A 24613-nucleotide genomic window follows, 5' to 3' on the forward strand; every position below is an offset into this window, starting at 1 on the left:
AAAACAAGCTGGGCTCGGTGGCTCAGCCTGTAATCCCGCGCCTTTGGGAGGCTGAGGTGAGTGGATTGCCTGAGCCCGCGGGTTCGAGACCTGCCTGGGCAGCGAGACCTCATCTCTACAATAAATCAAAAAATCAGCCGGGCGTGGTAGCGCGTGCCTGTAATTCCGGCTACTCGGAAGACTGAGGCGGAAGGATCGCTGGAACCCAGCAGGCGAGGCTGCGGTGGCCGGGAGTGGCCACTGCACTCCAGTCAGGGCGATCAAGTGAGACTCCAACTCAAAAAAACCCCAAAAAAACAACAAACATAAAACAGGCTGCAGTAAGAAACTTCAAAGCATTTGGGAGATGATTCTGGTTGTGTACAATTGCATATGTGTATATATGCATAAAGAATAAGATTTTTTAAATGGAATACTGGAGGTTTACAATAATTTTAATATTTTTAAAATACTAAATATTATTTTAAGATAAGAAAGGAAAAGAAACAGAGGTCTTTGGTTTTATCTGCTGACTTGTAGGGAAGCTCATCATGATATGCCAAGAGTAAAACCAGGCTGCCAAGCTGTGTCTTTATCAGCAATTCTCAAACTTTAGAGTGTGCCAAAATCTCTGAAGGTCTTGTTAAAACAGACTCCAGGGCCCCACCCCCAGAGTTTCTGATTAAATTTGCATATTTAACAACCAGGTGATGACAACACTGCTGGTCCAGGGACCACCCTCTGAGAAACATTGATCTATGTCATGAGTCTTTATTTTTTGAAAGCAAACAAAAGTTCTATAAATGAGGATATATGCTTGTATATTTGTATGAACAAAGAAAAGTATAGGAAAAACACATACCGAGCTATTCATATTAGTTAATTCATAGAATTGGGAATAGATGTGGCCTAGGAGTTGGGGGTGGACTAGGATTAGTGGGTATCAGTGATGATGATTGATTATGCCTTTCTATTTATATTTGAGTATATTGTTTCACTGTACAAAGATGTTATCATTTTTGTAACTTGAAAATCGTCAATAAAGAAAATCTGGTGGATGGATGGATGGATGAATAGTGTGTCCAGATGAATGGAAGAAAGACTGGATGAACGGAGGGAGGAGTAGATGAATATGGGAAAGGGAGGGAGGACAGGTAAAGCTCTGTGAAAAGGGCCACCCAGGCAGCCGATTCACACTCGCTTCTTCAGCTCTGTACCCACCTCCTTTAGCTGGACGCTGTCCTTGGTGGTCTGGAAGCTGTGGCTGAGTTCATCCACTTCTTTTTCAAAGAGTGTACGCACTTCACCGAATCCCGAGCTCACTGGTCCCATGAGCTCCTCCAGGATGGACGCCAGGAATGGTTGCACATCCTCCAAACAGCTTTTCTCCGCTGGCTGGGCCACCATCGCTGAGGTAGGAAATAGCCAAAAACTGTGACTTAGGATTCACAGGCACTGGAGCCAGGTCAGGGCTGAACAGTGCCCCATGGAGACATTTAACAGCCACGGCAAGCACAAACGGGCAAAACAGACCAGCACAATGAGCCCTGGGCCCACATTCATCAGAAAAGAAAACCACTGGATGCATGGAGAACGGGAGCAAACAGAATCTTGTCCCAGGCTTTCCTATGCCCTGGGGTAAAATATCTTTTTCTGCTTGATCCCTCTGAACATGCAATACCTAAATCAAAGAAGAAAAGGCTGGAGAACCACCTATCTACTACAAATCACCACCCTGACATACGCACAGTTTGTCTTCTAAAACCATGATTTATTAAGTTTTTATTCATTTCTCTAAGGGTTAATCAGTCGATATAATTCCATCCTCCTCTTTCCACAAAAAGACTTAAAAAAAAATCAAGTACATTCTTTTCTTGGGAAAAATGGAACCAAATGTCATTGTTTGGCGTCCCATCTTCCATCCCAGCCCCAATTAAAACAATACAAAACAAAACCACAATTTTTTCCTGATAAAAATGACATGAATAGTGACAAAAGTGTAGAATACAGAAAATCGAAAAGGGGATGAAAAAATGTCACAATTCTACTGTCCAGAAGCAAATATTGCCCTTTGATTCAGATGAGGAAGAAAGAAATTAAGTTAACTAAGAAATTAACTCTGAAGTTAATTTCTGGCTTTGGAAGGTCTGGCGTAAATAGACACACAGAGGTACACAGGCACATACACCCCTGCTGCAGTTCTGCCTCCCTAACCCCTCTTAGCATAGTCAAGATCCTACATTCATCAGTCTGGATAGGACATGGAAATCTGCATTTTTTTTTCAGTGCAGAGGTGATTCTTGTGACCAGCCAAGTTTGGAGGCAGCAATGTGAAGGAGGCTTGAGCCGGAAGAGGTCTGAGCTGGCTCCGTGGACCAGGAGGCTAGCTTTATGGATCTAGGTAGGTCACATAGCCTTATCATAGAATCACAGAACTGAAAAGGGAATACAAACTGAGCTGGTGTCCAACTCCTCCATTTTACAGATGGGAAAAATGAGACTTGGAGATGTTAGATGACTTGACCAAGGTCACACCTAATATGCAGAAGCGGGACTACAATTCAAGCGTATTTCTTACATTCTTATTGGCAAATAACTTGCTTACAGTGAAATGAATGGCCAAAGTCTTATTTCAATTGTTAGAAATATTTTACAGAGTTATGGAGGGTCCCATAGTAGCTTCTTACTCTGAGAATCTGAGATGGCCAATACTAATAATATTACAGATAACTCAAAAATATTTGGGATAAAAAACATTACCAGGTCATAGAATCATTAGAGAGAAAATCCTTTCAACTGTATGATTCCAATATGAAACAATCGGACTGGACATGGTGGCTCAAGCGTATAGTTCCAGCACTTTGGGAGGCCAAGGTGGGAGCATTGCTTGAGCCCAGGCGTTCGAGACCAGCTTGGGCAACATAGCAAGACTTTGTCCCTACAAAGAATTATTTAAAAAGCCGGTTGTGGTGATGTACACCTGAAGTCCCAGTTACTCGGGAAGCTAAAGCAGGAGGATCACTTGAGCCCAGGAGGTCGAGGTTGAGGTGAGCCATGATTGTGCCACTGCACTTCAGCCTGGGTGACAGAGTGAAACCCAAATCAAACAAACAAAACTCAAATATGAAACAATCTGTGTGTCTCCTACAAATGACTTGCTTGATACCAAAAATTGTTAGCCAGGATAATCAATTAATTATTAGTTAATTAACTTTGAGACAGGAGTTATTTGAGAAGCATCCAATTGGAATTTCAGAACAATGCTGAATACTGGTAACATACAGTGGAGATGTGACGGCAGCTGGTGGGTTTCACCTGCTGGGTGAGGTCGAGACAGGCACGGGGGGAACGAACGTTCCACTCTGCTCTCTTTCTCTCTCTGTACCTGTTTACCATAGTGTGTGCCGGCCCCCTCTTTGCGCCTTTATTCAGGATTCCTTTTACATTGCCTTCCTTCCTCCACCTCTGCTTGTAAACATCCTACTCATCTCTTCAAAGCCCAGCTTCAGTTTTACCCATCAGAACAGCCTAACGTCCTGGAGCCCTACACAGCTTCCTGAACTGGAGTCTGCAGGTGCTTCCTTGTGGGCTGAATACACTCCACATCCCACCCACGAATGCTCTGCTTTTTTCAAGCATGTGGAGGTGCTGTTGTGTTTTATGGCTTGCGACATGTGAATTCATCAACCTTCCAGAAGCGAAGGCAGCTGTTGGAAGCAATTGAACAGAGAGATGAAATCTGAAAGGCTAGGGCCAGGGAGGCTAAGTTCAGAGCCCAACACTGCCACAACTAGCTTTGGAATCTTGGCAAGTGACTGAATCTCTGCCTCAGTTTTCTTATCTATAAAGTGGAGATCCTCAGGGCAATTACTTCTTGAGGGTCACAGTGAGGATTCAATGAGTTTACTGCATTTGAAAGTGCTTAGAATTCCAGCAGGACTCAGTAACCATTTGCCCTTATTGTACCTGTTGGCACTATCCTTTTTTTCCAATCACCAGACACTAAAGAGTGCTCTTGTTAAAAGGGGCCCACATCAAAAGACATGAATAAACACTTCTCAAAAGAAGACATATAAGCAGCCAACAGACACATGAAACAATGCTCAGCCTCACTAATCATCAGAGAAATGCAAATCAAAACCACACTGAGATACTACCTAACTCCACTAAGAAAGGCCATCATTAATAATTTTTTTAAAAACGAAAAAAAAAAAAAAGCCCCCCCAAACCATAACAAAACAAAACAGATGCTGGCAAGGATGCAGAGAAAAGGGAACACTACTGCACTGTTGGTGGGAGTGCAAAACTCTTTGAAAAACAGTATGGCAATTTTTAAGAGCACTAAACATTGCCCTTCCATACATCTCAACAATCCCCCTTCTGGGAATATACTGAGGAACTCAAATCATTCTACAAAAAAGATACTTGCACACACATGCTTATTGCAGCACTGTTCACAATAGCAAAGACATGGAACTGACCCCGATGCTCAGTAAAAGTGGATGGGATAAAGAAAATGTGGTACATATATATGATGGAGTATTACACAGCCATAAAGTAGGACAAAATTATGGACTTTCACAGCAACTTGGATGGATTTAGAGTCCATCACACTTAGTGACCTACCACAGAAACAAAGAACTGAGTACCACATGTTCTCACTTATAAGTGGGTCATGAACATTTATCACAATACTATAAGAGAGGGACTGGCAGTCGCAGGACACTGCCAGGAGAAGGGAGGGGCATAACCCTAAACCAGGGGAAGTGAGGACCAGTCAGGGACCCAAACTTCACCTGCTCATGAACAACTGCTTATGTGCCTGATTCTGACTTGTACCCTTCATCTTCACAATAAAAAATAAATAAATAAAAATAAAAGGGGCCCATGCAGCATTTTGAGGTTGAAATGGGATCTGTGTCTGGATTTTGAGGTTGAAATGGGATCTGTGTCACCGTGCCCTTTGTTCCTGATTCTCGTAGGACATTTGTCGTTTTCCCCTTTTCCCCTCTGTCTCTGCATCTGAGACATGCTTCGTGCCCTAGTATTCAGCAGAAGCAGAATAAATGCTTATTGAATGAATAAATAATTGTGGAGTAGAACTAAATAAAACTCAGAGGCTTTGCTCCCAAAAGTCATACAGGAGGAAATGAAGAGATCGGCACTTAATATGCCCCAGGTTTCTTCCAAATCCAAAGCCCTTTATCAGTGCAGCCTGAAGCTCATACTTCCTTGTTTTAAAGGTGAAGAACAGAGGCCTGCTTAAAATGTCATTTTGTTATTTCATTTTTAGAAGACTCGATCATGACTTCCTTTCAAGGCTTCTTTTAGGAAACAGATACTAGCTCAAGGCAGAATGTTTTTCCATCGTGTGAATACACCAGACCCACAGAGATTTCGGCAAGAGAGAACGGTTTCATTCAGGCCATGAAAATGGTCATGGTTAGGCCCAGCGTAGCCCCAGATAACAGAAATTTTGGCACAAGAGTGGGGTGTTAGCAACTGTAAGTTGTACAGAGGACTTAAATATATAAGGGGGACCCAAAAAACCCAGAATTTATTTACAAAAAATTATGTACTTATTCTTACATGTTTAAACTTCAGTTGCCTTCAAAGTAATCTTCGTTTGATGCGATACACCTATTGAGACACTTTTTCCACTGCTCAAAACAGTTTATAAATACTTCAATTTTGATGGCTTTTAGTGCTTCTGCCATTTTTTGTCTCACTTATTCCGCATAAGCAAAATGTTTCCCTTTGAGGACTTTTTTCATCCAGATAAACAAAAAACAGTTGCTCAGTATGAGATTGGGTGAATAGGGAGGGTGGGAAGGGGCTCATGCCGCTCGGGGTCAAAAACCGCCTAATGCTCGGCTCGATGTAGGCAGGTGCACTTATAAACCACTTACCATGAAACGGGCAAACGCAGTGAAAGACTCGCCCCCCAAATTCACTGAAGCAGAATGCAGCCTCTCACAACAATGCTAGCTGGTACACTGATGCCAATGGGTTCCCAGAGCATTCACCTGTACTACAAGGGGCCCATCTTCCAGAAATTAACTCCAGGCTTTTGGGGGTCCTTCCTTATACAGTCAACTCTAGATCAGTGGTGTTTATGGAGGAATGAGAGACATGGATAGTAGCAAGCCTGAAACACTCTGACATTAATTTATGTCTGGTTTTGGAAGGTATGGCATAATAGACACACAGAGATACGCAGACACACACACACCCTGGCTGTAGCTCTGACTCCCTAATCCCTCTTAGTAGGACTGTCTTAAGAGTACTGAGGCAAGCTGAGTTGCAGAATGAAGAGTGCCGGAATTGCAGAGGATAAACCACCAGGTAGAAAATCCCCTCAAAGACTCTAAGCCTCCTGAGTGCAGGAACTGGGCCTTCCTCATTAATTGCTAAAGCTCCATTGCCTTGCTTGGAAAGAATTTAGCAGATATTTTTAAATAAATGAATGAGTGTTTGAGTGAGTGAATAATCTGATAACTGACTATCTAAGAAGATTTTTTTATAAATAACCACATAACCCACGAGCTTTTCTTCTGAGGTAACATTAGGAATGGTACATTTGTCAGGTCATAGGATCCCCAAATCTAATGGAGAACTGTAGGGTTCCTTAGAGGCCATCTAAGGCCTCTTGTGTGGGAACTGACAAACTGATTCCTGTCAAGGGCTAGTTAGGAGATATTTGCACCTTTATGATCCATAAGGTCTCAGTTCCAACTACTCAATTCTGCTGTTGTAGCAAAAAGCAGTCATAGACAATATGAAAACAAACAAGCATGGCTATGTTCCAGTAAAACATTATTTACAGAAACAGGGGTGGGCCAGATTTAGTCCAAGGACAGAAGTTTGCCAACCCCTACTGGACCCTCCTGATTTCATAGAAGTCAAAGGGCCTCCCCAAGTACACACGCCTGATTAATGTTAGAGTTGGGGCCAGAAAACCAGATTTGTTGACTCTAAGTCAAAAGTTTAGGCTTTCCTGTCAAAGAAAAATTCATTTATTCATTGATTCACTGAGAGTCTATATATGCCAGGCATGGTACCAGGCAATGTATACACTTGAGTAAACTAAGGCAACATGGCTCTGATCCTTGAGAGCTTATAGCAGAGAGGAGGTGGCATAGAAGCCATTATAATTCAGTATAAGGAAGGCTACAAGGGTGTAGGGGTACTGTGAGTTTCAGAATACACAGGCATCCCCAGAAAGCAAGATTCAAAGTTACCTCTACCTTGTGTCCATGAAGGTTCCCTGGTAAGGGCCAGATCTTTTTTGTTTTTTGGGTTTTTTTTTGAGATGGGGTCTTACTCCGTCGCTGGAGTGTAGTGGCATAATCACGGCTCACCACAGCCTCGAACTCCTGGGCCCCTTCCATTTTAGCCTCCCAAGTAGCTGAGACTACAGACATGCACTACTATACCTCGCTGATTTTTTAAATTTTTATTTGTCAAGACGAGGACTCACTATGTTGCCCAGACTGGTCTCAAATTCCTGGGCTCCAGCAATTCTTCCACTTCAGCCTACCAAGGTGCTAGGATTATAGGCGTGAGCCACGCAGCACCCAGCCAGGCCCAGTCCCTTAACTACCAGTCCCTTAACTAGTAGTACAACTGTTACCACTTCCTCCCAATTTCCTCGGTTTCATTCTCCTCAGAACCCATGTATTCCTGCTATGTGGTGAATCCCTAAGTGTGCTGCTTATTTAATGAGTAGGAGCACTTCTGGAGTCTCTCCACTGACCTTTGATCTTTCCGATTAAGAAGTTCTTTGAGTTGACAATCTGATCCACGTCTGAACGGATTGTTCCTTCCAGGCCCTTTGTCAGAGTTCTGCATTCCTCCTTCAAGGCACTTAATCCTTCCGACACGTGTTGCCGAACCAGATTGTAGGCCTCCTCAAGGAGCTGCAACAGGAATAACAACACATAAATCAGGCTCTGTCCTGTGTAAGTACTGCTGGAGTCAAGTAGAGGGACCAGCTGTTTGTCACAGACCATTATCATGTAAACAGAACTACATGCCCATCCTAATTTTTCTTTCAAAGTTTGAGATTGTTTGGATTAGTCTTCATGTAAGTGAGATACAGCAGGCATGAGGTGGGAATTTCTCCAACCAGGGAAGAAATTATTAAAAACAGCAACAGCTGGACACGGTGACTCATGCCTATAATCTCAGCACTTTGGGAGGCCAGGGCAGGAGGACTGCTTGAGCCCAGGAGTTTGAGACCAGCCTGGGCAACATAGCAAGACCTCACTTCTACAAAAAAAAAGAAAAATTAACCTGGCATGGTAGTGAACACCTGTGATCCCAGCTACTTGGGCAACTGAGGCGGAAGGATGGCCTGAGTCCAGGAGGTCAAAGCTGCAGTGGGCCACTGCACTACAGCCTGACAGGTGACAGAGTGAAACTCTAACTCAAAATAAAAATAAAAACAACAACAAATGCCCTACATGAAAAGAAAAGGGAATGCCCATTTCAAGTAGCACGGGTGTAGACAGAAATCATGTCTTACCCCAAGCCAGGTCCTCTTTCTGTCGTTCTTCTTACCCTTCATCTTCGGCAGCAGGTCTGTCTGCAGGGTGGGCAGAAGCTCCTCCATCACCAGGTTACTCAGGACCTACGGAGCAAAGAGAGCCCCAGAGTGGGTCTGTCAGTGATGTCTCAATCTGATTGGCTGTCCCTGCCCTGGGCCAGATGAACTCTGTAGGTTCATAGTTCAACTTATTTCCAAGGCTGCAGAAAGCTCAACTAAAACAATCTTAGAGGCTAACCATCCTCAGGGAACAGTACCATCTGCTGACATTTCCTCCCTGCTGTTTTCCCAATGGAAAAAACAAACCCCCCAAATCCAAACTTCACAGATCCAAACTAGAAGAACCTAATGCGTTTAGGATAACGGGAAATTTCAATAATAGCTAAGGGCATCCTTAGTACACCTGTGAAGGGAGTGTCAGACTTGGTTTTGGTGGCCTGAGTCCTAGTCTGTATCTCCTGGGACTGTCACTCCTTCTCAAGCCCCTTCGCGATCTAAGTGTCTTCGTACTTTTTGGCCTTACTGTCCCCTGAGCCCCACCTTCATCCTCCTTAATGTTTAGAAAAAGAAGGGAGGAGCAGTGTGAAGAAGAGGCAAGAATGACACCTGGACGAACCAAAGCCCTCAGGGTGCCGCATCCCGGCCTCCAAGGCCTTTGTCCTGCTTCGGGTGCCACCATGCCCAGGAGAAAGGCTGGGGGGGGCGGTGCCAAAATAGGAAAAAAAAAAAAAAACCAAGGTGAAGGATAAACCACAGAGAAGATCTGCAAGGTTGTCTGCTAAATCTGCTCTTCCAATGACAAAGCCAAGCCTAAAACGGCCCCTGAAAAGAAGGGAAAGAAGGTACCCAAAAAGGAAAAGCTGACACCAGCAAGGATAGGATAATCTGCAGAATATGGGGACAAAACAGACCAAGCAAAGAAAGTAGAAGGTGCTGGAGATGCCAAGTGAGGTGTGTGAATTCTTGATCACTCTATACTTCTGGTGACTGAACAATTTGAAATGCTATTTTAAAATTGAGTTTTATAAAATGCAGAATTTTGTTTTGCTTTTTATCTTTATGTTTTAGCTGTGTTGTTTGCACACAGAAAAATGCATTGCTGTTTTATGGGGAAGGGACATATGTCACTAATGGAATCTCTCTGAAGCTGAACTGATGTCAAGGGAAACACCTTTCTTTCTAGTTTTGAGAAACCTCTTCTTGGCTCTTAAAAGGAGGAGGGATTCTCTGATGTTGACACACACAACCACTTGGGCACAAATGCCTTGTGGGGTAGAAAAACTAAAATTTGTTTTTATGTCCTCTTTTCCCGCTCTGCCTTCAGCATAGACTTAACACCCTTAAATTCAGACACCTGTTACGACCTGACACTCCCAAATTGGTTAGCAGTATGTCAGGCAATCTGGACTTTGCAGTGATGCCATTGAGATGGCGTCCTTCAAAAGAGCAGCTGTTCCTTATTTAGATTATGACTCTTCAGACTGGTAAATTCTGCCATTTCCATTTCATTTTCTGAAAATCAGGGTCAGCTCATGAAAAGTTGTGAAATGACATGCTAAATGTGAAACATTAACCCTCACTGTAATTAAGAGTCTAGTCGAACAAAGACTCCATTGCATTGTATATGGCTTTCTGATTTTGGTAGTTCACTGAGGACAGGAGTTTGGAAGTTGTTGTATACTGTTAACAACTGTCTGCCCATGTCCTGCCTAAACTACTGCTGTTGTTTATAAAAAGCATTTTCAATAAAGCTGGATACAGCCTGAAAAATGAAATAGAAGGGAATAACAAATACTGTAAAACAATCGGACAATTTTGGGCTAAGTAGACATGAAGGAGGTAGCTAAAGTTTTCAACTGTTTTTTAAAAATTTATTCTCAAACCTCTCCTAAAATTTTGCTTAGCTCAATTAAAATGTTTCTTGTGGATCTGAGCAGTATCCCACACATCTGCTCACCACAACATTCTGTGTGACCCTGGCCCTTCCTTCTCTACCCCACCCCTGCCTCGCTCAGCTTTGCTGCTCAGAATCACCTTTTTCCACGAGTCTGTTGGGGTCACAGCTCCACTTTCAATAGTAGACTGCAGACTAAGATTTACAAAAGGGCAGTTTCAGGAATAGAAGCAGGCAGAAAAGTCGAAAATCACTCGAGACATCTGTTCCATGAATTTGAAATAATATTTGCCCAAACGAATTGACGTATTCCTTCTCACTTCTCGTCAAAATTCAAATTATGTTTTGGGAATTATGGAAGGTTTCCTCTGAGGTCAGCCTCATGAGCTCACTAGAGATTGCCCTTCACCAGGGCTCCGTTTTGGCAGGATGTAGCTCGCCAGTTGAACTCATCAGGAACACTGCCTGGGTAGAGGTGGATGAGCCGCCCAGTCCCACTCAGACTGTGGGTTTCTGGAAAGGAAGATGGCTCAGGCCAAGGCAGCATGGGGGGCTCTGTCATCAGCAATGTGGATCTGCCTGGTGTGACAAAGGTTCTCATGGGGACAGGATTTCCACCAATCCTGGTAATTCATTTGTGGGGCTGTGTGGACCTTTCTTCACTGTTCTCTGGGGGCAGTCAAGAGATGAATCACCATTTCCAGAGGTGTTTAAGAGGAACTTGGCATGTGCAAAACTTCATGGAAATTAGTGGTTCCAATAGTTAGATTCAGTGGGTATTAGGATCCACAAACCCCAGCCTCTGGGTTCCTGGTTGATACACATCCCCCCAAAGTGTAGCCCAGGGAGGATGCAACAAGAGGGAGGGAGATCCACATGAGAACTTAAGCCAGTGGGTTAAACGTATTAAACGCAAGAGGCACAACTGTCCTCATCTTTTTGCAAAGATTGGTTTGAATTTGAGCATAAGTGTGAAAAGGGTTTGAGGAAGATGGAAATGTTATATCCAAAGGCCAAATAAAAGAACATTCCATCTGGGTGGGCTTACAGTTTTCTTATAGTCGTTCCCATGCAGTGTTCCAAGAAATTTGCTTCTATTTTACAACTTAGGAAATTGAGAAGGAGATACATGTGTGGGGGAAAAAAAGAGGGGGTGGCGTGGGTTGCAAGGCTGGGGAGTGGGGGTGGAGCTTGGGGATTAGCCACAGGGCGGGCCGAACCCCTGGCTGTTGAAGCCCAACCGTGTCACATCCCATCACTGTCATCCTGGTCCGCTAACCTTCAGGCCCAACCCTCCGCGCCCTGACGCTGTGCTGCCCCTCACCTGCCCCAGGCCCACTCTGGGATCCAGCTCTCCACAAGCAGGGCCCTAAGCCACTGGGTTCTTCAGGGAAAGTAGTTAATCTAATAAATGAATGGGTAAGGAAGGGGTTCCCTAGCCTCCTCCCCTCAGAACAGGATCCACTGTTTTATCATAAGGCCTAAAAATATCACTTTTGTTTAAAAAAGAGAGAGGGAAAGATGTTAGGTAAATTTAACTGCTGGGATGTTTTAAATTCTGTAAGACCTCATAAGAAACCAACCATGTTATTAGGCTGATCGAAGCCAACGAGCCCAGGCTCACCTCTGAAGACCACACCACAGTGTTTTCTTTCAGATACTGAGCTGTGAGGAAGGTGTGAGGTCTAAAGATTTCTCTTGTCCCTGAGGCAAGCTCCACACCACCACCAGGCTGCTGGCCACATGTCCTTTGTGTTACTGAGCGGCCATGGGTAAAAAAATCCATTTAAAGGGGTCACACTCAAGATCTTCCAGCAAAAGATAACTCTGGAACATATGAACAAAGCCTAAAAAATGTAGACTTTTTTTTTTGGACTTGAAAAAAAAACTGTTCTGTGGGAATTATGAGCTATTCTGTAGTCCAACTGGGTATTTTAAAGGCAAATAATAAACATACCAAATAACTGTAGCTGCTTTACAGTTTGCAAAGCAGTTTCCCTCATGATCACATTTGACACATTTATATTGACAAGTAGAAAACATGTTGATGTTTTTAGTATACAAATATTTTCATCTTAACAGTCTGTCAGGCAAGTTATTCAGAGATATTTGCTTTGCCTGGACACTTGCCTAAAATAACCATTGCCATGAGGGCCTTCCATAATCGCCATGTGAGTCATTACTATTAAGATAATAATGTAACAAGGCTGAAAATCTTCTGGATACAGGCCCCTAGGGTAGAGGAAGTTAGGACAGTGTTATGATTGAGTTATTAGCAGACAGGATGGAAAAAATGCAAATAAACCCAGTGCTTTAAACAAAAAATGTAATTTTCTCAAACTCAGTTATGTATGCCATTTTATTTAACTACTTGGTAGCTTCTTTGGGCATCTGGCCTCTTTTTTCTATGAGTCTTAGGGGAGACACTGCTTTTCTGTCAAACTCCACGTATTAGAGGTTATGGCGAACCTTCATCCTATGTGGCCCCACACAGGAAAGCTTTGGAGGCCGTTTCCTTGTAACAGCTTAGACAACCTGGTTCAAAATACGTTTCTGTCACAGACTGGCTTTGGGACTTCAGTCAACCTCTCTGAATGTTTTTTCTCTCACCTGGAGGGTGCTGGACAAATTCTGAAATGCCCGGCCAGCATTCACATTTTGTAAGTCTGTAATGTCACCAAATACATTCAAATTCTTGGGGGAGAAAAGTTTCTTATTGGGTCACTTGATAATTCCAGCAATTGTTGAGCTCTTTTTTGTTTTCTTGTTGTGTTTTCCCACTTAACAATATTTTTTTAATACTGCAAAATTAGGATCTTACTATGACTGCTTCGCACAAATGCTTGTGTGTGTGTGCGTGTGTGTGTGTGTGTGTGTGTGTGTGTAATTCCCACACATATGCTGCCTTGTCCTCTGGATGCTTTCTATGTACGTCCCGCCTCACCATGGCAGCAAGGGATGAGCCATTTAGTTCTCTTGCACCACATAGCACTTATCACACATAACAGCCTAAAGCAAAAAAGTGGGAAGTCAACAAAAGAACCTGCAACAAACTCAGTACTCATCACCCAGAAAGAACGTATTAAAAGTACCTGTTTTCAATAGCACTAGGAAGGACTGTGAGCTGACATAAGATTCCAAGTGAAAGAAAAAAATGAAGTAGGTGGCATAGCTGAACTCAAGGAGTGAAATGAATGTGTGACTCCATATATTCCCATGGCTGGTGTTGATCTTTCACTGGGCCAGGAGAAAGAGCCATTGTTTCCTTGGCCGTCTGTCCCAGTTGCACATGACCCTGAAATTATCAGGTCCAGAGGGCCAGGACCAATCTATATTGTCTATCTCTGGATCACTAGCCCCAGCACAGTGCCTAGCAGAGAGTTGATGTTCAATAATTTGTTGTTGAATGCATAAAACGGAGCAAGTCACTTAACTGTTATGTGCCTCCCTCAATTTTCTCATTTACAAATTAGAAATAACAGTAACTGCCTTATCCACTTTAGAAGATAGGAAAGACAGATAGAATTAGGTTTTGAACATTATCAAGTATCAATCACACAAAGGCATTTTACTACTGGTCTAGCTACTAAATCTGTAGGCTTACATGGTGGGCCAGGTGGTGTCCGATGCTTCAGCCACCCCTTCTTATACTTTTGTTTTTCTTTTTGGCATTAGTATAGTAAGTATTTAGTCCTCTCAGATCTGTAAATGGATGTGTTTCCCCAAAACAGAAGAAACTAAGCATTGGTTGAAGTTCTGGAATAAGTAAGTCTCACGCTGAGAAATAAATGAGTTTAGAATCTACCAAAAAATAAGGGGACGAGATTCTGATAATAAACATATGTCTTCATGTGTTAAAACAATAAAGAATAGTTCCATCCTCAAGAGAAAATGTTTTCAGCATTAGATGTTTAATGACCATACAGAGTCAAGCCACCATCTGGCATCTTCTAAATATTGTTCCCTAACTACAAATTTTACCAGACTCCAAAAGAGGCACCTTAGGAGATGTGATAAAAATAAAGAAAAATTAAAAGATAGCATTCTTAGGTATTGCGTTTCTGTAATCAAATAATACCCATAGCCAGCCCCCTCCTCTTTTTTGGCTGAATCAGCCTTGTGATTGGCATCATCATACAGGCTGGGGTCATATCATGAAACACAGTTTCTTTTGGACATTTATAACAGTGTACTGGGACCAAGCCCACTGAGATGCTCTAGCCATTTAGGATTGTGGGAAATAAAAATGTGCCACCGAAGATAGAAAACTAGAAAAGGTAAATGAAACCTCTAGAAAACTGTCTAATACTTTTCAAATTTGTTTCTATTCATTGCTTCATTTACATATCATTCAATAAAGACAGTTAGTTGTGTGCCAAACACTTTTCCAACTGCATCTCATTGAATTTTCACAGCCCTGCAAGGTAAACATTATCATTTCTATTTTATTCAGAGGAGTAATCTGAGACTAAATGAGGTTAAATAAGTTGAATTATTTCAGATTTAAGTCCAAGTCCACTGCTGTTGCAATGCTTTTAATGCCCTGCCACACACTTTGCACTATATCCTGATACTCACTCACATTTGCTTCTTGTCTAGAAGCATAAGGTCAATGAAAAGAATTCTTCTTTTTTTTTTTTTTTTAAGTCAGGTTCTTACTCTGTTACCCAGGCTGGAGTGCAGTGGCACTCTCAGAGCTCATTACAGCCTCAAACTCCTGGGCTCAGGCAATTCCTTCCACTTTAGCTTCCTGAGTAGCTGGGGCTATAGGCATATGCCACTATATCTGGCTAAATTTTTTTATTTTTTGTAGAGACAAGGTCTTGCTATATTGCCCAGGCTAGTCTCAAACTCCTGGCCTCAAGTGATCTTCCCGCCTTGGTCTCTCGACATGCTGGGATTGCAGGTGTGAGTCACCATGCCCAGCCAAGAATCATTCTTTTTATAGAAAACAGTGGGAGCAACTCTTTCCACTGCTGTTGCAATGCTTTTAACTGCCCTATCTCATGCCCAGACTGGTTATCTTTGTAAGGGGTACCTGATAGCCTGCAGATCGATGCTTCTATACAATGAGAGAAATAGCCTTTGGACCCCCATCTTCCATTCCTGCAAGTTTTTTTTTTATCCTTTATTAAAATGATCCTGACTTCCTACCACCCAAGTAGAGAGAGGATCCAAAATTCTGAACCCTGTGTTACCTGGATTTCATCCCCGGTGATCATTTCCCAGGAGCCATAGTGACCCTTCTCCTGTCGGAAGAATTGTACAGCTTCTAAAAAGGCTTGGGCTTCAAATGTCGTCTGCTTCATGTAATCTATAGAGAGGAAGAAGGGACATTTAGCAAAGTAAAACATTCTATGTTTCCCCTGGTTCTTCAAGTGTAATGGTTCAGAGAGCTAGCATTCCCTGAGTATGACAAGGCATGAAATTATGAGACACAGAAAAAGCAAAGCAAGCACTAAATTACTGAATTCAAAGTTCATTTACAGGTGTGCATCGCATGATTTGTTCCCCACCCTAGCTGATTAATCTATCAGTTACTGGGCGTACTGGTTGAGACCAGAAGCACATCTCTCTCTCTCTCTGTCCCTCTCCTCACCTCTTGTCGATTCTTCTCTAGCCACCTCCAGGCACCTGGTGACTTGACCTGTAACACCTCACTGTTGCAGGCCTTCTCTTAGAGTGCTTCCTGTGTTTATAGTATCCCCTCCTAGTTTCCCAAATGAAATTCCAGTTTCTCTGTGACTTGATAGCAGCTTTCTATCAAAAGGCCCTAGGTATAATATGCTAATTTATGTAAATGAAAGATAATAATGATGAACACTTAAACAGTAGGACGCTGTTCATCTAAGCACTTTACATATTTCATTGGCACCTCACAAAAACCTCTGAGGAGAGTATTTTTATCATTCCCATTTTAAAGATGAGGAGACTTCAGTCTCCTCGGAAAGGTGAATCAATCGCCTAAGGTCATATAAGTCATTGAAAGGCAGAGCCCGGGTGTAGACTCAGGCAGTCTGACTTCAGAGCCTTCCTCTAACCATGACACTATACAGATTAGCCTTATGGGTATGCTCTTTCAAACATACTGGGTTTGAAAAGATATCATCTCTGAGAGGTAATATCCTAACACAAGGAATGAATATCTAATGGTGGGATAAATCACGCCATGCATGCAGTAGCTTAATTTCTAACACACAAACTTAGCTTTTGGAGGACACAGGGATAACAGAATTACAGAAATCTCAGTGGGGAAATGAACTTTAGAAGTCACCTAATGGAACAACAAAGAAATCAAGTCGTAGAAAGGAGAATTAAAGTGGGCAAAGTGAATTGAGTAAAAGGCCCAAGTTCCTGCCTCTCCCTCTGTAGAGCACAAAGCCCTCTTGCCAATAGCAGACAATCTGCACTTACAGGAAGTCCTCAACATATGAACAAGTTCCATTCAGAGAGCATGTTTGCAAGTCCAATTGGTTTTAAGTCCAATAAAGCTAGCCTAGGTACCCAATTAATACAATTGGCTATATAATGCATATGTTTTTTAACAGGCTATACTGACACTTGGTGAAGAGAAATAATACATTAAAAAGCACACAAGTGTATCATTACAGTTTGTAACTTGAAGGTTCGTATGTAGAGGACTTATTGTATAGGGCACTATTAGATGGTCAATTGAAGGCAATTGATTTGGGGTGAGGGTGAACCATCACAGCTTTAGACAGTGAGCTTAATAAGTCAAGAACAAAATGGTTGACCTGGGAGATTGAGCAGAAATTTTAAAAATCAATTTTTTCTGAAAGGTGACAATCAATTGATCCACAAGTTGTAGATAACTCTTTTGAGACTGGCTTACTGGGTCAAAAGTCTTAGAAACTTAGAAAACAGAAAATACAATTCAAGGCCTCTTACAAGAGTTTAAGCAAAATTCTCCAAAGTGAGGACACCATATAGCCCAGAGACTCCACTTTCAAAAAAATGTGGAACAGTAACTGACATTTCTAATATCGGCATAGAGATTTGGTCAAAATCTAAATCAGAAAAAGAGCACATCCCAAGAATCAAGTTTTAAAGCTGAAATACTTTTTTCTTGTTATTTTTCTTGGCTTGGCAACTGATTTAGTGTTTACCCTTAGAGGTTTGGAAAGCAAAAGTTAAGATCTTGCTATAAAATTGACAACAGCATTGGTAGGGCTCTCACCACAAGGGGATTGTGATATGAGGCTCTGCACATTAGGAGGGACTTCACCAACTGAGATGGAAACTGTAATTACTACATTGGGACTCAAGATTGACTCATGTGCTCTTATTTTTAACAGCTGTTTTCATTTCCAACCTAAGAAAACAAAGAGATGGAAGAAAATCTGGTACTGTATTTGGATGAAGTGAATATGGCCAGATCCATGAGCCAGGGAATGAAGTTTTAAATTCTTCACGTCCTTACAAGAAGCATGAATCTACTTATTTCTTCCTCCACTGACCCCAGCCATGGGAGGAGGTGTTTGAGATCCTGTTTGTTGTCTTTTTCTAGCAAAAGATGGCATTCTTGCTGTTGGTTGCATTTCCAACAATCTTTGCAAAAAGTAACTGTAGAAATGGAATTTGGAGATGATGATTTGGACATCAGAGAGAAGGAGGGAATAGAAGGATGGCTGGTGGTGAAAGTAAGATAGCTTAATATAGGCAGGGAATCAAAGTACTAAAATGGACCACAAAAGAAATTACAGTCATTGAACAATGAAGCCTCAGAGAATGACGGCATGGATCTGAATTCTGAATTCGACCATCTAGACAAACTTAAACTAGATTTTAACTACTCCCTTTGAGAGAGGGGAAAGGATCTAATTTATGGATTCATTGTTGTATTTTTAGCTTATAAACTGGTTAAATAAATTAACTTATATCAAACTTTTAGAACAAAGCTGCCATGAAGTAAGTTGCTTTATGTATATTTGTTCTTGTGATTTTAAGCAAAGCTCAACAGCGATTGCCAAATCATTAAGCAAATAAAGAACAAAGGTTTGTTTTATAAAAGATAGAACTATACTGCTGTGGTAATATGATCTTCCTTTCTTCTAAGTTGTTTGCAAAAGCATTGCAGAACTCAGTCAGAAGGCACAGGTGTTTGAGAGAAACCAGATTATCAGTTATTTGATCAGCTTTCTGCCCCAGATCTCATGGGAACAAATTCCAGGTTCAAACTCACCCAATCTCCTGCCAACAAGCAAATAGAGAGTTTAGTTCAATGGTCCCCAGAATCGACAATGGTTTTTGGTTTTTAAAGTCTTCTCCTGGCAAGCAAACTTAGAAAAGAAAAAATGGCAGATATCAGCCCAAACTCTACTTTTCTAGCATGCTGTTGTTATGATGATGCACAGAGGGACAGATGCTCCCAGTGGGGGCAACTTAAACATCATGAAATTCATCTCCCTCATTTTATGGATGAAGAAACCAGAGCAAGAAATGGTTAATTTCTTAGTGGAAGTTCACACAGCTGGTCAGTATCAGAGCCAAGAGTTGAAAAAGTGGCTCTGGCGTGTCTCAGCGGCCTTGGCCTTCATGCTTAGTTAAATCATAGACTATGAGAGTTGGAAGTGATCTTAAAGGTCGCCTACTCCAAGCTCTCGTTCAATGTTGGGATCCTTCACAATCCCAGGCAGACACTCTTTTGGCCGTGGCTTGATTATTTCCAGTGACAGGAAGCTCACAATTTAATGAAATAGTTCTTTCCGTCACTGAACTGCTCTAAATTTTCCTTCTTTTGAGCCAAAATCTGTTTCCATAGACTCTCTCTCTCATTAATCTCATTTCTCCCTTTCAGAGCAAAATAGACAAGTTCACTCCTCTTCTATATGGTAACTCTAAAAAGCAGTAATCAGCTGAATATCCTTATTTTCCTTCAACCGTTCTTTAAACAACGTATCTTTTGGGACTTCTAAATTTGGCCTTTCCTTTTCCTTTCTTTTCTTAATGGTCCATTCTAATTTATCAATATCTTTCTTACACTTGGCCCCAACAACTAGATACAATAGATTGGGTATTGTCTGATGAGTAAAAATTATATAAAGTAGAAAGATAATTTCCTTTTTCTGATTTATTACCTCTTTTCCAAAAATACAACCACATCATACTGTTGACTCCCCTCTTTTTTTTAATGAGGGGGGTCTCACTCTGTCACCCAGGCTGAAGCCTACTGGCAGGATCACAGTCTCAAATTCCTGGGTTCAAGACATTCTCCTGTCTCGGCCTCCTAAGTAGCTGGGACTACAGGCATACACCATCACACCAGGCTAAATTTTTTTTTTTTTTTTGTAGAGACAAGATCTTGCTATGTTGCCTCAGCTGGTCTTGAACTCCTAGGCTCAAGAAGTCCTCCTGCCTCAGCCTGCCAAAGTGCTGGAATTACGGGTGTGAGCCACCATGTCCAGCCTTGACGCCTGTCTTTCTTGCAGTCAAATAAAATCCTTATACTTTTTCATATAAAAATCCTGCCAATGTAAGCCTCTCCTAACCTGTTCTGCTTCTGACTTTGAAAGACAGATTTTAACATTATCCCTATGCATTTCAACCCACTGTGAGCAGCCTAGTGTCCCAAAGTCTGCCAATATCATTTAAAAATTGTAATTCTGTCCCCTAACTCTTTCACCTCATTATCATTTGAAAATCTGGTGAACTTGCCTGCTGGGTTTCTAGCCAAATCATCACGAATAAAAACATTCACCAGTGAATCAGGAGCAAAGAAAGAGCCCTGGGAAACTATAAGCATCTTGGGAGACACATCTTGGCCCTTTGTCCAACAATCACATCCTTGGGACCAAAAAATGTTAAGGAAGGCACTGCTGTCTTCAGTCTCCCCCTATGTCCTCATCCATGCAGCTGCATGGAAAACTTATATTTGGGAAATGTGATGAAGGATTTTGCAAGGAAAGGAAAATGTCTCTAGGCCTCTCGGGGACACTTATTCAGGGGGCAATCCACAGAGAAGTTGCTTTTGTTTTTTTTCCCAGTTATACAGATTTATAATATATCTGAGTCAACTGAAACACCAAAACTCTGAGGCCTGTGGATTCATTCTTGATTCTGACTCGGGCTGATGTGTCAGGACTCCCTGAATCAGGCTGGGTTTGGAAGCTGCCCTGTTATTTTATTTTATCAGTGAACTGTGCCAAGCCCTGTTAGCTGATCTGCCTGGTGATTATGAAAGTTATGTAACAGCATTACTCACTACACTGCTAAAACCTCATCTCATTGATGTACACTTCTAAACTGTCTTCAGTTTCAGGTTAGATGTCACCTTTCCTAGGAGCTGCAGTGAGTCTGCTAGCACTAATTTCTTTCTAGAACAAAGGAGAAGGGGCACAGGTGAAGGTAACCAATATTTATTGAGTCCCTACCATGAAGTATGAACCATGTGAGATGCTTACACACAGTCTCATAAATCCTTCCAATTGTCCCATCAAGTAGGCATTAATATCCCTGACTTTACAGAGGACACGGAAATTGAGTTTCAGGAAGATCAGTAGCTTCTTTAGGCTAGCATGTGATCAAGCAAGGCCCACTTAGATCCAAAATCCTGTTATAACATTCTATGGTTTAAATTTTAAAAACTTTTTTATTTTGAGATAGTTTTAGGTTCACATGCTGCTGTTGTAAGAAACAATATAGAGATATCCTTTGTTCACCTGGTTTTCCCCAAAGGGAATATATAGAGATATCCTTTCTTCACCCAGTTTTCCCCAAAGGGAATATCTTGCAACAATATAGTATAATATCACAACCATGAAATTGACATTGATGCAGTCCAACCTTTTTACTCAGATTTCACCAGTTTTACATGTACTCCCATGTGTGGATGTGTGTGTGTGTGTGTGTGTGTGTGTGTGTGTGTGTGTGTGTGTGTGTGTGTAGTGGTGGTTTAATTTTAAAGCTATTTTAAAAGAGACTTTCTTTCTCAAAGCCCAGAATCATATAATTATAGTTTGATCATAAATTAGAGATTATCTAGTCTAAAACCCTCATTTTGCAAGTGAATAAATTGAGGACCAGACAGAACATGACATGACATTATTAAAAATAAAACAAAACAAAAGAAAATCCCCTTCCTGGAATTAACAATGAATGGTGCCCATTCCAATACAATGATAATAAAAGTTTTAATTTTTATTTAAAAACATAAGACTATATGACCAACCTAAGCAAATACTTATTACCATATTATAAATTACAATTCTTATGGGAATTAGCCTGAGGTACTTAGAATAAACAGGGGAATTACCAGAGGTCCTTGAATTATATAAACGATTAGACTAAAGTATTAATCTACTGACCAAATCATATCTGTTAGTAGACACAGACCTACCAGGAAAAGAGGAGAAATATGTCAAGAAAAAACATTTACTTCATAGAGATCCAGGAACCCAAGGAAGAGTTAAATCGGTGTTGCTGTAGGTGAAAATATAAAATATGAGAACTCACTCAGAGAATAGAAAACATTTCTCACACAAATGAAGAAAGATATTCCTACTGAAGACACTGTTTTGAGAGAATTTTTAAACCACAAAGAAAAATACCACATGCCTTGTCTAGCTAAAAGCAGTTCATCTCATGAATTCTTGACTTGTCAATAAATATTAAAAGACTGTTTGTCAACAGAGAAAAGGAAGTGGTGATAACTAGAACAAATGAAGACAGACTAACCTCATTTCCTTTAGATAGACATACTAGATTGGTAGATTAGAAGGCCGTTGGAGACATCCTGTATCTAGATTTTTTAGCAAGGCAATTATTAAAGTCTTGCATGATTTTGACTGATACATTGAAGAGGTTTAGATTGGTTGATAATGCAAATAGGCCTAATAAAAGAGTTAATTTAAAGGGTTGGTTGAAGGACTGAGATTATTGACATCATAAATGGAAATCAGTAGAACATTTTCAGTTCCTCAGAAAAGAATATATATTTGTGTGTGTTTGCATATGTATATATAAATATATGTTATCAATTATAGTTATTACATTTTATTCATTTACTGTCTAGCAGGCATTGAGTCAGACCCTGAGAATACTGAGCTAAAAAATATGACTTTTAACTTCAAGCCTCTCACAGTCTAGTGTATGACAGAATCAGAATCTAAAATGAAGTATAATAACAGAGCAGGAGTTAGCACACTCCCAGACGTTAAACTCTATTATAAAGCTACAATAATCAAAACAGTCTGGTATTGGTACAAGAACAGGCGTATAGACCAATGGAATAGAATTGAGATTCCAGAAGCAAAACCTCAATTTCTCAACCAATTCATCTTCGACAAAGCCTCCACCACCTACCACTGGGGAGAGGAGAACCTATTCAGTAAATGGTGTTGGGAAAACTGGCTGACCATATGCAGAAGAATGAAACAAGACCCCTACCTATCACCATACACAAAAATCAACTCCAAATGGATCAAAGACCTAAACATAAAACCTCAAACTATAAGAACCTTAGAAAATGCAGGAAAAACTCTTATGGAAATTGGAACTGGCAACCAATTCCTGATCAAAACCCCAAGTGCCCATGTCATAAGAGATAAGATAGACAAGTGGGACCTCATCAAATTGACAAGCTTCTGCAAAGCCAAAGAAACCATCAAGAAAGCAAAGAGACAGCCCACAGACTGGGAAAAAATATTTGCCTACTGTATGTCTGACAAAGGCCTAATATCTAGGGTCTACAGGGAACTCAAACGTGCTGAAAAGAAAAAAACAAACAGCCCCATTACAAAGTGGGCAAAATATATGAATAGATATTTCTCAAAAGAAGACATACGAGCCGCCAACAGATACATGAAAAAGTGTTCAGCCTCACTAGTAATCAAAGAAATGCAAATTAAAACTACACCGAGATACCACCTGACTCCAGTCAGAATGGCAATCTTCAATAACCCAAAAAATAACAGATGCTGGAGAGGATGTGGCGAAAAGGGAACACTTCTACACTGTTGGTGGGAGTGTAAACTAGTACAGTCTCCATGGAAAACAGTGTGGCGATTCCTTAAAGTTCTAAAAATCAACCTTTCATACGACCCTGCAATCCCCCTACTGGGAATATACCTGGAAGAACTCAAATCACTCTATAAAAAAAATACCTGCACATGTAAGTTTATCACAGCATTGTTCACAATAGTAAGAACATGGAACTAACCGTGCTGCCCATCAAAAGAGGACTGGATTAAAATAAGTGGTACATATACACAATGAAATATTAGGCAGCCATAAAGAAGAACAAAATCATGAACTTCACAGCAACCTGGATGGGCTTAGAGTCTATAATACTGAGTGATCTTTCACAGAAACAAAGAACTGAGTATCACATGTTCTCACTCATAAGTGGACCTTGAACAACTATAAGAAAAGGATTGACACAGTAGCGGCAAACTGCAGAGGTTTGGAGGGGTGGGGAAGTGGAATTGGCAGTAGCGGGAAGCTGCTTGAGGAAGGAGGGGCACACCTCATCAACAAGGGTACCTGCACAATGAATATTTGTATACCTAATCCTGAATTGTACCCCACAATTTTAAAATTAAAAATTAAAAAATAAATAAATAAAAAGAATAAATGAATCTAGCACTTTAGTCCAAAAATATAACCACAAAAGTATACAATATATGCCTGATACATAGTACACATGCAACAAAAGATTGGTAAATACATTGAATGGGCAAAGCTACCCAATGAAACAAAAAACAAAAACACCTCTCAAAATCCTGGGGTTTCAATTAACTTCGAGCTTAGCCCAAGTCACTCAGTGGTGCAATACCATTGTCCACAAGGCAGGGAACGTGGAGCCTCAGAATTGTGAATTTAACAAGGACAAGGGTGGTCACAAATGGATTCTGGTGTATGTTCCTCTGAGCTAATCATTCCATCCCTGTAGCTGTTGCTGAGCCCAAGAAAATTTCACAGACATTTTTAAAATAAAGAAAAAAAATGGAAAAAAAAAAGTAAATTAGGAATTTCACTTCCCCAGAAAAGAAAAACCTAGAAGGAAGAGATCTTTATCTATGTGGAGATCTGCAGTGTAGAAAGAGGACTGGATTTGTTCCAAGCGGATTCAGATATCACAGTCAGGACTGTGTGGTCTAAAGCAGAGTGTGGCAGATTTTGACTCCGCTTAAGGAACAAATTTCTAACATTGAGGCTTGCTTAAAGTTCAGTAG

The 24613-nt window shown here is 41.1% G+C and overlaps 1 protein-coding gene across 1 annotated transcript in view; it reads right to left on the minus strand.

Moving 5' to 3' along the window:
* Positions 1 to 1170: 1170 nt before the first annotated feature.
* Positions 1171 to 24613, minus strand: part of FAM129A (family with sequence similarity 129 member A) — a 131868-nt gene continuing 108425 nt past the window's right edge. The window contains exons 7-10 of the mRNA XM_021716580.1: positions 15620 to 15735; positions 8507 to 8611; positions 7736 to 7898; positions 1171 to 1388 (exon numbers count right to left, since the gene is read on the minus strand). Of these exons, the coding sequence (XP_021572255.1) occupies positions 1171 to 1388; positions 7736 to 7898; positions 8507 to 8611; positions 15620 to 15735 (602 nt within the window). The remainder of the gene's footprint in view (positions 1389 to 7735; positions 7899 to 8506; positions 8612 to 15619; positions 15736 to 24613) is intronic.

The sequence above is a fragment of the Carlito syrichta genome, unplaced genomic scaffold (genome assembly GCF_000164805.1).
Source record: "Carlito syrichta isolate Samal-C Ts95f unplaced genomic scaffold, Tarsius_syrichta-2.0.1 Scaffold308845, whole genome shotgun sequence".
Lineage (NCBI taxonomy): Eukaryota > Metazoa > Chordata > Mammalia > Primates > Tarsiidae > Carlito > Carlito syrichta.